Source organism: Nothobranchius furzeri, chromosome 10, assembly GCF_043380555.1.
Source record: "Nothobranchius furzeri strain GRZ-AD chromosome 10, NfurGRZ-RIMD1, whole genome shotgun sequence".
NCBI classification, from domain to species: Eukaryota; Metazoa; Chordata; class Actinopteri; order Cyprinodontiformes; family Nothobranchiidae; genus Nothobranchius; species Nothobranchius furzeri.
In genome coordinates this window covers 45501996-45514588 of record NC_091750.1, presented here as the reverse complement: position 1 = coordinate 45514588, position 12593 = coordinate 45501996, and the positions used below count along the sequence as shown (strand labels likewise).

General features: G+C 50.5%; 1 protein-coding gene and 1 long non-coding RNA gene across 4 annotated transcripts in view; one reads left to right on the top strand and one right to left on the bottom strand.

The window, feature by feature from the left end:
• Positions 1 to 8712, bottom strand: part of LOC139072214 (uncharacterized) — a 10842-nt gene extending 2130 nt beyond the window's left edge. The window contains exons 1-3 of the long non-coding RNA XR_011521805.1: positions 8322 to 8712; positions 2867 to 2962; positions 2689 to 2776 (exon numbers count right to left, since the gene is read on the bottom strand). This is a non-coding gene — a long non-coding RNA (uncharacterized lncRNA). The remainder of the gene's footprint in view (positions 1 to 2688; positions 2777 to 2866; positions 2963 to 8321) is intronic.
• An 880-nt stretch (positions 8713 to 9592) lies between these two features.
• The window catches only part of nrg2a (neuregulin 2a), a 101416-nt gene continuing 98415 nt past the window's right edge, over positions 9593 to 12593 (top strand). For all 3 annotated transcript variants that reach the window (XM_054730522.2, XM_054730520.2, XM_054730521.2), the window contains exon 1: positions 9593 to 10783. In XM_054730522.2, the coding sequence (XP_054586497.1) occupies positions 10375 to 10783 (409 nt within the window). In that variant the 5' untranslated portion in view covers positions 9593 to 10374. The remainder of the gene's footprint in view (positions 10784 to 12593) is intronic.

The window sequence follows — 12593 nt, the reverse complement described above, 5'->3', positions numbered from 1 at the left end:
AAACTCACGCTCCTCTGGTAAAGGGACTGAATGGCCCTTAACAGAAAGCCACCCACCCCATACTCCTGGAGCGTCCCCCACAGGGTGCCCCTGGGGACACGGTCATAAGCCTTCTCCAAATCCACAAAGCACATGTGGATTTGTTGGGCAAACTCCCATGCCCCCTCCATCACCCTTGCAAGGGTATAGAGCTGGTCCACAGTTCCACAGCCAGGACGAAAACCACATTGCTCCTCCTCTATCTGAGATTCAACTATCGATCGGACCCTCCTCTCCAGTACCTTGGCGTAGACCTTTCCAGGGAGGCTGAGGAGTGTGATCCCCCTATAGTTGGAACACACCCTCAGGTCACCCTTCTTAAAGATGGGGACCACCATCCCGGTCTGCCACTCCCTAGGAACTGCCCCCGATGACCACGCAATGTTGTAGAGACGTGTCAACCATGACAGCCCTACAACATCCATAGCCTTGAGATACCCAGGACGAACCTCATCCGCCCCCGGGGCTCCGCCGCTGTGTAGTTGTTTGACTACCTCAGCAACTTCTGCCCCCGAGATCGGACAGTCCATCCCCAGGCCTCCCAGCTCTGGTTCCTCCTCGGAATGCGCATTGGTGGGATTGAGGAGCTCCTCAAAGTATTCCTTCCACCGTCCGACTATAGCCTCAGTTGACGTCAGCAGGTCCCCATCCCCACTGTAAACAGTGTGAGCGAGTTGCTGCCTTCCTCTCCTGAGGCGCCGGACAGTTTGCCAGAACCTCTTTGGAGCCGATCGATAGTCTTTCTCCATGGCCTCACCAAACTCCTCCCACGCCCGAGATTTTGCCTCGGCAACTGCCACTGCTGCACCCCGCTTGGCTATCCGGTACCTGTCTGCTGCCTCCGGAGACCCACAGACCAGCCACGCCCTGTAGGCCTCCTTCTTCAGCCTGATGGCTCCCCGAACCTCTGGTGTCCACCAGCGGGTACGGGGGTTGCCACCACGACTGGCACCGGCCACCTTACGACCACAGCTAGCAACAGCCGCCTCGACAATCGCAGAGTGGAACAAGGCCCACTCGGACTCAATGTCCCCCACTGCTCTCGGGACACGATCAAAGCTCTGCCGGAGGTGGGAGTTGAAGACCGTCTTGACAGGTTCTTCTGCCAGGCGTTCCCAGCAGACCCTCACTATGTGTTTGGGTCTGCCAGGTCTATGCGGCATGTTCCCTTGCCATCTGATCCAACTCACCACCAGGTGGTGATCAGTTGACAGCTCCGCCCCTCTCTTCACTCGGGTGTCCAAAACATACGGCCGCAGGTCAGATGATACGACTACAAAATCTATCATCGACCTGTGACCTAGGCTGCCCTGGTACCAAGTGTACCAGTGGGCATCCTTATGTTCGAACATGGTGTTCGTTATGGCCAAACTGCGGCTTGCACAGAAGTCCAATAACAAAACACCGCTCGAGTTCAGATTAGGTGGGCCGTTCCTCCCAATCACACCCCTCCAGGTCAAGCTGTCATTGCCCACGTGAGCATTGAAGTCCCCCAGCAGGACAATGGAGTCCCCTGATGGAGCACTATCTAGCACTCATCCCAGGGACTCCAAAAAGGGTGGGTACTCTGAAATGATATTTGGCCCATAAGCACAAACAACAGTCAGGACCCGTTCCCCGACCCGAAGGCGCAAGGAAGCTACCCTCTTGTCCCCCGGGGTAAACCCCAACACACAGGCAGAGAGTCTCGGGGCTAACAAAAAGCCAACCCCAGCCCTCCGCCTCTCACCCGGAGCAACTCCAGCAAAGGAGAGTGTCCAACCCCTCTCCAGGTCTCGGGTTCCAGAGCCAATGCAATGTGTCGAGGTGAGTCCGACTATATCTAGCCGGTACCGCTCAACCTCTGCCACAAGCTCCGGCTCCTTCCCCGCCAGCGAGGTGACGTTCCATGTCCCAAAAACTAGTTTTCTTGTCCGGGGATTGGACCGCCAAGGCTCCCGCCTTGGTCTGCGACCCGATTCGCATTGCACCGGACCCTTCATGTTCCTCCTGCGGGTGCTGGGTCCACAGTTGGACGAGCCCATGTATCCGGTTCGGGCTGGGCCCGGCCGGGCCCCATAGGCGAAAGCCCGGCCACCAGGTGCTCGCTCACGGGCCCCAACCCCAGGCCTGGCTCCAGGGTGGGACCCCGGTAACGCTCCGGGCCGGGTACTCCGACTCTTCGTTTTAACCGCCATGAAAGATCCTTCGAACCGTTCTTTGTCTCACCCTTCACCTAAGACCAATTTGTCATGGGAGACCCTACCAGGGGCACTAAGTGCCCCAGACAACATAGCTCCTAGGATCATTAGGGCACTCAAACTCCTCCACCACGATAAGGCGACGGTTCAAGGAGGAGGTAATAAAATAGTGACACTAAAATTATACAAATGATTCCTTATGAAAGGAAGCTCATTAGAGAGCAGTGCAGACAGACTTACTACATGCTGCAGCTGTTTTTGTAGGCCAGCTGCTGCTGAATTTGGGGAAAGTTATTCTGCACACATCCAGATCAGATGGTCGATTACAGAAAATAATGTAATTCAATAATTTCTAAACAGACTGAACAAGTAAAACATCAAATAAATCACTCTGCTGTCATCAGACGGAGTGATTCAGGGGGTGAGGTGTTCTTAATGATGAGGGTGGCTGAGGTGTGTCATCACTCACTTTGGTCTGGTCCAGACCGTCTCTTTACTGGTGAGTCTCCTTCCTCAGTAGGTGGCGTGAAACGCCAACATCTGAACGTTCTGTGTTCCTTAGAGGAGAAGAAAAGTAACATTTGCAAGCTGGCTAAATTATTTTTTACTAGCATCTCAAGGCCTTGGAGAAGCAGATCTTCACTTACCTAAACATCAGACCAGTTTGTCCCAGCTGAGCTCATCAGGGCGTTAGTCTGACAGCCTGTCAGTGAAACACGGCTCCAGCCTTCTGGATGTGGACTCTACAAAGCAAAGGAACATTTTTACTTTGTTTTAATTATTTTACAGCCAATTTGATCAGCTTTCCGACGCTCACGCTCATACAGACGGTGAGCTTTGCTGCGTCTGTGTTATGATTCGCCCCTTTTTGTGCTCGTGTTTAACTTTTTCTCTGTTGTTTTTGTTCAGGTCAGCTGCAGCTCCTCTCAGGAATCCTCCCCTTCCCTGTGAGCCTCCTGGAGTGCTGCAGCTGAACCACATCATCTTGATTGCCCCTCACCCTATTTCAGGCCACTGCTGCCAGTCATCAGTGTGGAGTTGTCTTTGCTGAGTTGTACATGTATGGATTGAGTTTGGTTTTGGTTTTTGGTTCCCACAGTCAGTGGAGGAAGTTTTGTTTATTAAATCTTTTTGAACTCTGGATAAAGGATCTTTATTCCTGCAAATGGGTTACTGCAGAGGCAAACCGTGACATTACAACTCCACCAAGATGTCTGACCCAGCAGGAAGAACCCAGAGACAAGACCCTTCCTTACCTGCCTCTGGTGAGGGTGCTGCAGGAGAAGCCAGCCTTCCTGTTCTGACCCAGGAGCTCCGCAGCTGCATGTCAGGGTTGCAGCAGTTGCATGGACGTGTAGCCAGACTGGAGCAAGCGCCTGCTCCCCCTCGACAGGTTCGTTTGGGTCGTCCTGAAACTTTTTCTGGTACCGCAGAGGATTGTCGACCATTCCTCACCTCCTGCCGGCTCCATTTTGACTTTAATCCAAGCGAATTCCCCTCGGAGCAGAGCAAGGTGGCTTTTGCCTTGAGTTTCCTGACGGGCAGAGCCAAGAGGTGGGGGCTGGCTGAGTGGGATCGTGGAGCGGAGGTGGTTCGTTCCTTCCGGGCCTTTTCCACTCAACTCCTCGTGGTGTTTGATCCCTCAACACCGCACCGCGCGGCTGCTTCTGAGCTGCTCCGGCTCAAACAAGGAGACGACAGCGTGGCGTCCTATGCAGTACAGTTCCGGACGCTGGCGGCAAGCTCCCGCTGGCCTGATGATGCACTGGTCGACGTCTTCCTTCAGGGGCTCTCCAGCGAGCTCAAGGACGAGCTAGCCGCGAGGGAGGTTCCTGAGGAGCTGGAGGATCTTATCGATCTGGCTGTACGCATCGATCGGCGGAGGATGGAGCGCCTTCATGATGAGCTCCGCCCACTGACTTCTTCACCTCGTCCTCACCCGATTTCTGTGAGTGTTTCTCACCTGGGCAGTGACGTCCCGCCCTCGGAGCCCATGCAGCTAGCGGGTCGGGTGTCATCCTTTTCTCCGCCCTCACGACCGCCCACCAGTGTGCGGTTGACATATGGGACGAGACACGGTGAATATGACACCCTTATTGACTCCGGCTCTGATGGGGATCTGATGTCCCAGGCAGTGGTAAGCGAACTTTTGATTCCAGTCGAGGAGGTGTTTCCTGCATTGTCCATCCATGCTGTAAACGGTTCCCTTATCCACAAGGTGACTGCACGCACTGTTCCTGTCACTGTGACGGTCTCTGGGAACCACACAGAGCGGATGTGTTTTTTTGTGGTTGACTCTTTAGTGCCTCCTGTGATCCTGGGTTACCCCTGGCTAAGCAAACACTGTCCCCATATTGACTGGGTTTCTGGCCGCGTGTTGACGTGGAGTCCTTTTTGTTTATTGAACTGTTTGTCTGCTGCTCCTGTTCGCCCTGTTTCTAGCCAGCCTCCCTTGGAACCACCTGACATCAGTAATGTTCCCCCCGAATATACAGACTTGGCTGCGGTGTTCAGTAAGGTTCGTGCTAAGAACCTGCCCCCTCACCGTCCTTACGACTGTGCTGTGGACCTCCTTCCTGGTGCTCAACCTCCTAAAGGCCGTCTCTATCCTCTGTCCATCCCTGAGACAACAGCCATGGAGGAATACATTCAGGAGGGCTTACAGGCAGGCATTATTCGGCCATCCTCATCACCTGCGGGGGCAGGGTTTTTCTTTGTGGGCAAGAAGGATGGGGGTTTACGGCCGTGTATTGACTACAGGGGTCTGAATAGCGTCACGGTTCGTAACACTTACCCCCTGCCTCTCTTGCAGTCTGCCTTTGACCAGATTAGAGGGGCTCGGGTGTTCACTAAGCTGGATCTACGGAACGCTTATCATCTGGTGCGCATACGGGAGGGGGATGAGTGGAAAACTGCCTTCAACACCCCGTGCGGCCATTTTGAATACCTGGTGATGCCTTTTGGACTGACAAACGCACCAGCTGTGTTTCAGTGTTTTATTAATGATGTGTTGAAGGACATGATTAACAGATTTGTGTACGTCTATCTGGATGACATTTTAATTTTCTCCCCAGACCGTAAAACACATGTGCAGCACGTCAGGGCCGTTCTGCAGCGCCTACTTGAGAACCAGCTTTTCTGTAAGGCTGAAAAGTGTGAGTTTCACACCACCAAGACTAAGTTCTTGGGGCATGTGATCACGCCTGGAGAGGTACAGATGGACAGTGACAAGGTCAAAGCGGTTCTCGAGTGGCCTACACCTACTGGTCGGAAGCAGCTTCAACGCTTCCTGGGGTTCGCCAACTTCTACAGGCGCTGCATCAGAGGTTTCAGTGGCGTGGCTGCACCCCTCCACAGACTCACCTCGGCTAAGGTACGTTTTGTCTGGGACACTGCTGCCGACATGGCCTTTGCCGAGCTCAAAAGACGGTTCTCTGCGGCCCCTATCCTGACCCAGCCTGACACCTCCAAGCAATTCATTGTGGAGGTTGATGCGTCTGAGTCAGGGGTGGGTGCTGTGCTGTCACAGAGAGCGTCTGATAATAAAGTACATCCCTGCGCGTATTTCTCCTGCAAGCTCACTCCTGCAGAGAGAAATTACGACATAGGGAACAGAGAGTTGCTAGCTGTTAAGCTAGCACTCGAAGAATGGCGCCACTGGTTGGAGGGTGCTGAGCAGCCGTTTTTGGTGTGGACCGACCATAAGAACTTGGAGTATGTACGGACTGCCAAGCGCCTTAACCCCCGCCAAGCACGGTGGGCTCTGTTTTTTGACAGGTTTAACTTCAACCTCTCCTTCCGTCCGGGCAGTAAGAACATTAAACCTGATGCCCTGTCCCGCCAGTACCAGCAGGAGGGTGAGGCTTTGGAGTCAGAGTCCACGTTCATCGTGCCGCCCAACTTGGTCCTTGGGGTCTCTCGTTGGTCCTTGGAGCGCAGAATCAATGCTGCAGTCCGAGACCCCACTACCATTCCGTCTGGATGCCCCCCGCACTGTTTGTTTGTTCCCCCAGGTTTTCGCCCGGCGGTGTTGAAATGGGGGCATTCATCACGCCTGGCCTGCCATCCTGGGGTAACCAGGACTGCCTTCCTGGTAGCGCAGCGGTTCTGGTGGCCTACGGTGTCGTCTGACGTTCGAGCTTTTGTCTCCTCTTGCCCAGTGTGTGCCAGCGTCAAGTCACCCAGAACTCCTCCGGCTGGACTCCTGCAACCTCTACCTGTTCCCTCCAGACCTTGGTCCCACATTGCAATGGACTTCATCACTGGACTACCCAACTCTAAGGGTAAGACTGTGATCCTGACTGTAGTGGACAGGTTTTCAAAGATGGTGCATGCTATACCCCTGCAGAGATTGCCATCGGCTCAGCAACTGGCGGAGGTGGTGGTGCGGCATGTTTTTCGGCTGCACGGACTTCCGGAGAACATCACCTTGGATCGAGGACCCCAGTTTGTTGCAGCTTTTTGGAAGGAGTTCTGCAGACTCCTTGGAATAACGGTCAGTCTGAGCTCTGGTTTCCACCCTCAGACAAATGGTCAAGTAGAGCGCTTTAACCAGGATCTGGAGACCACCCTGCGTGCTATGTGCCTGAAGAACCCCCAGACTTGGTCCTCTCAACTCCCCTGGGCTGAGTATTCGCACAACACCCTGGTTAATTCTACTGGCTTCTCCCCCTTCCAGGCTGCCTACGGGTACCAACCACCTCTCTTCCCCCATCAGGAGAGGTCGGCTTCCACCTCCGGTCCTGCAGCATTCGTGAGGCGCTGCCGTCGTACATGGACTGAGTACCGTTCCCGACTGGTTCGGAACCAGGAACGGTTCACCTCCGTGGCTAACCGCCGGAGGTCTGCTGCTCCGGAGTACAAGGTGGGTGACAGGGTTTGGCTCTCTTCGGCTGATCTGCCACTGAAGGGGGGTGCCAGGAAGATGCAGCCCCGATTCATCGGACCCTTCCCCATCACCAAGGTCATCAACCCAGTAGCCGTCAGGTTGGAGCTCCCTCGGGCACTGAGAGTCCACCCTGTGTTCCATGTGAGCAAGCTGAAGCCTGAGAGACTCTGTCCCCTGCAGACGCCACCTGCGGTCCCTCCAGCTCCCCGCATTGTGGATGGCGGACCTGTCTACAGCGTGAATAAGCTCTTGGCCTCGAGGAGAGTGGGCAGGGGCGTCCAATACCTCGTGGACTGGGTGGGTTATGGCCCGGCGGACAGGCAATGGGTCCCAGAACGCCACATCCTCAGCCGTGATCTGATCGATCAGTTTCACCGGGAACACCCCACCCAGCCGAGACGTCCGTCTGGGAGCCGGACTTTGTGAGGGGGGTTATGTTATGATTCGCCCCTTTTTGTGCTCGTGTTTAACTTTTTCTCTGTTGTTTTTGTTCAGGTCAGCTGCAGCTCCTCTCAGGAATCCTCCCCTTCCCTGTGAGCCTCCTGGAGTGCTGCAGCTGAACCACATCATCTTGATTGCCCCTCACCCTATTTCAGGCCACTGCTGCCAGTCATCAGTGTGGAGTTGTCTTTGCTGAGTTGTACATGTATGGATTGAGTTTGGTTTTGGTTTTTGGTTCCCACAGTCAGTGGAGGAAGTTTTGTTTATTAAATCTTTTTGAACTCTGGATAAAGGATCTTTATTCCTGCAAATGGGTTACTGCAGAGGCAAACCGTGACAGTCTGACTGATGCAGTTAGTTTTTATATCTGCAGTGAGACAAAAAACTAACCTCACTCCACTCAGAGATTGTTCTTTAAAACTCTATTAAATCCACTGTGTTGACGCACTTTAATGACTTTGTCACGCTGCATTTTAGCTGATATGGGACTTTTATTTACTGGATGCTAAGATTACATCACACTCATGTAGAATAACACACAGGCTCTCTGCTGTTACAATCAGTGGGAGGTTATCATCTGGTGTAAAAGAAGGCGTTGATCAGAAATCACGTTTTATTCCACGAAAATCAGCCAAATCCACATTAATCTGGGTGCTAACTTTACTAGCATACTGTGCTAGCGATAGCAAGCCGGATGCTAACGCTTTAGTGCTGCTAATGCCCGTAAATCTAAAGTAAAGTTTGTCGACATTTTAGAGTGATATGAAGCTTACCGCTCTGCTGCTGTGTCCCGTCGCTGCCAAATTCAGATGGAAATGACTCCTTTTAGATAGATGAAGCCCTCAGTACTTAGCCACTAGCCTGGAGACAGAACGAACGAACCACGCGCGTGCGCACGCATGCACGCACGCACGCACGCACGCACACACACACACACACACACACACACACACACACACACACACACACAAACAAACGCAAACACACTACTTTTTCTTCTGTGTTTTTTTAGCAGTAGTGTCATCAGCTCCTGGGTTTAAATACTGCCACACCACCCTTCCTTAAAACGAGGAACAGTTTTGAGCTGTGTGTGGCTAAAATAACCAGACATTCTGCATTTTTCCAATAGGACTACAAAAAATCTTAGCGAGAAGAAAAAATGGCGGATTGGCTCTGTGTTTAGCCGAGGGCCATTACCATAGGTAGTAGTTATCCTGACGAAATAAATTACTGATGTAATAGATAATGTGAAAAACTGAACGGGTGGACAAATATGCCCAAAACTTAATTATTAAATATCTAAATAGCAACTCCAGTGAATAATATAAGCCTTTTTGCTCACTTAGACACTTAAAATGTGAAACACACTGTGTTAATGGATAAAAAAGTGGGTTTTTCATGTTATGTCTCCTTTAAAGATGTAATTTCAGCACCATGGACAGCGCCGGAGGCGCTTATCCAACGTAAGTAACATTCTTAGGCCATGCTCTACACTTATGCTTGGTTGTTCTTCCCGTTACTGTTCATTTTCTTAATTTTCAAAGTGAGTTAGGTTTATAACTAGTCAGAAACCAGATCGATTTAAAAATTTGCAGCCACCGTGTGTGGATATTGTTGATAGTCAGCAGGTGTCGCTCTTTAGGATGCCTGTTTCAGTCAGCATCCGCATTCATTCTGCAACTTAAACCGAATGTTGGATAACTTTATCAGTGACAATTAAATGTGATGTAGACATCAGCAGGGACGTCATCATGAGTAAACATTAGTTACATTTTCTCTAAAGTCTTTACTGAAAGCTCTGTTCTGGTGATGCAGCTGATTTAGAAGACTGCAGCGGTTCATCAACATGAGTTCTTCCTTTGAGCTGGAAATGTGACTCTAATGCAGCCCAGAGAGGCTAAACTCATTCACAAAATTCTACTGAAGACTCTGAAAACGCTCCAGCCTTAGTCATCATTGCTAAGTCTTCCACCTGCGGCTGCCTTTCTCACTGTGAACCTTTTTTAAGGAGGGTGGGGGGAGTCATGCCTCGGCAACAGTAGGATGCGCTTCCAAGGAGGAAGAGCCATGGATTTAGGATTTCACTGGTTTCACTACAGCAGGAGATCACCGCCGATGAGACACCATGGAGTGACTGACACGCAGTGGCGGGGTACTAGGGAGTGAGGAGATCGACCCTTTCGTCCGTCGGTTGAACGTTTCCGAGTGCGTTTGTGTTACCGGAGCCCCCCTCCGTCAGCGGCTGGCTGGAGAGGCGGAGAGCCGCGGCGGAAGGCGGCGTGCATGCAGCGCTGTGGCTGCCCTGTAGAAAAAAAAATCTAAATTCTTTATTTTTTGGTGGTGGGTGGGATGAAACGGGTCTTTTGTTTTGCGACCTGGCTCCCCAACTTGTGGTTCACTGCAGTATTTTGCGTCTTTTCCCTCCGCTGCAGATGATCCAGAGACATAGCGGCATCTCACCACTGCAATTTGGGGCAAACAGAAGAGTGGCGTCGTCTTGCAATCAAAGCTACCATCTGGCAGCGTAAGAGGGCATCTTCTGGAAGGGAGAAACCCGCCTATTCCTCCCTGAACCCATCTAAAATGCCTTATTAGCAGGAACCACAGCGGTTTCCCCTTTCCCAGCTGCTGCTTACCCACTGAAAATCCCTGGAAAAAAGCAGCAGATCCCGATGGCATGGACACTTCTGCAGGGTCTGCCGCGCTGCCGAGCTACTGGAGCCTACTTGCTGTGTCTACATCCAACCCAGCTCCACCGTCATCGCCCCGCAGCCCAGAGAGCCCTGCCGCAACGCCACCAGCGACCACCGTGCCAAAGCAGGCGGCATGAGGCTTGATCCAGTATATTTCTCCATGCTGTTCATCGGGGTCTCATTCGCCTGCTACTCCCCGAGTTTGAATTCCCTGCAGGACCAGGCTCACCTTTCCGCCGTGGTGATCGAGGGCAAGGTGCAGTCTACGCCTGGGAACGCGTCTGCGGAGCCGTACCGAGTGAATGTCAAAGTGCTGGATGTTTGGCCCCGGAACAGCGGGGGTCTGGAGCGGGAGCAGCTCGTCACTGTGGGGGAATTTGGATCCGAGGATCCGTGCACCAAAGTCAAGAAGAACCACAAGTACATCTTTTTCATGGACCCAACTGACGAGCCGCTGGTTTTTAGGGCATCCTTTGCGCCTCTTGACGCGAGTGGGAAAAACCTCAAAAAGGATGTTGGGAAGATCCTGTGTGAGGACTGCGGTAAGTTACATGTAGCCTGTTGTGGATGTGGATTAGCCTGCCTGTGAGTCCAACCCGGAAGACTCATCAGCGCTAGCAGACATGCCGGTTCGGCCCGTTTCCGTGGCCACAGCGTGGCTCGGACTCACCGGATACTATAGCTGCCAAAGGGGCGTCTATGCAGCAATTTCCAACAACTCTCGCAGGCTCCATAGCTCACATGATCAATCAAACTCTCTTTCTTTCTTTCTCTTCCCCTAAACTCAATTAGTCCTGGCATGCGCCTCACACTGTTGCATGTGAGGAATTGCAGTTTTACGTGTCCTCAACACGTCTCGGGTGTTTTACATCCCCTAGACTCAGGATAGGGTATTTTCCACCTGTATGACAGACTCAAGCTGTCTGCTGGAAATTCAGCACCAGGGACAGCGGCAGGCGCTCACGTGCAGAAAACCAGCTGTCCTCAGCACATTGGTTTCTGGGCTATATTTAGATTCATGCCCAGATTTAAAGCTTTAATACCTCTTACTTTGGCAAAGCAGCTCTGTCCTTGCACACTTTTGCATGCAGTTTGAGAGGCGTCTGTTCTTTTACGTGAATCTGTTGCACAACTTTACAAACACTCTGGGATTTTATTATTTAGACGTAGATCAAACAGGTTCTGTTTGCTCCAACACGAATCCTAAGCAGTTTTGAAGTGACAAATGCTTTCAACAGTAGTCATAAATCACTTTGTGTGTTTTTGATCGCTTCTGTTTTTAAGAATCACACAAGTCACGTGGTCAGCAGCTAAACTCCCCTTCACTGTGGTGTTTTATTTATTTATTCTTTATTTAACCAGGAAGATGCCATTAAAAACCTTATTTTCATGTGTCTTGGCAAATTAATTCTATAATTTTTTGCATTTACATTATTTTTTCTGTTTTAAAGAGTCTGCCTGTTTCCTTAATTACACTCAAAACCTAAATATGATGCCTTTTGGAGTTTTTGCTCATGCAACAAAGGTGGTGGAAAAAAATAAGTATTACATTATTGGATAACCTTGATGTTATGGAACGTGGTTTTAGGAGATCTGTAGAAAACCTTTTTCAGGTCATGCAGAAGAAACACTTACCAGAGAACAGTTACTCACTTTTGAATTTCTAAAATATTTTATTCAGCAGCAATGGTTACGGATTCTTCTTACAAGGCTTCGACAATTAGTGTCCTCAGTTTGGAAAAGATTATAAACATTATTCAAGGCTCAAAAGAGAAAAACAATGTACAGAGTAAGATTATTTTAAGAAAACATTTCATACTTTCCTGGAAAGTTTCAGCTGATGTTTATTAAACTTCAAACTCATCTTTTAATCAAATTATTACGAGCAATCAAACACGAAAAACAAAATAAAAACAAAACAGGATTTAAAACAATATTTAGTGTTTCCACAGACTTTTAGGTCCAGAATAAAAAACAAACTGTCAGGGACCTGCACAAACCAGCCAGAGAAGCACTGCTCATATGACTGAAAACTCCATTTTATTTTGGAGCAGCTTCAAAGTTAACCTAATCACAGCACAAGACACACTGTCTAGAAAAACAAAAGACATTTCAGACACACCAGGTTCAACTTAAATAGTGGCTGATCAGACCACTCTACATACAAGAGGGGAACAATTAACATACAGTTAACACACACATCCTCACACACACACAAACTAATCAGTCTAATCAATTCAGGTAACTCAAAATAACTAAATCATAATTACAAACTCCCTATCCACATTAAATTAAACACAAGCATAAACATGAATCTCCCCTCCTTTGGGAGTTGGTAGATCCCAGGAGTGC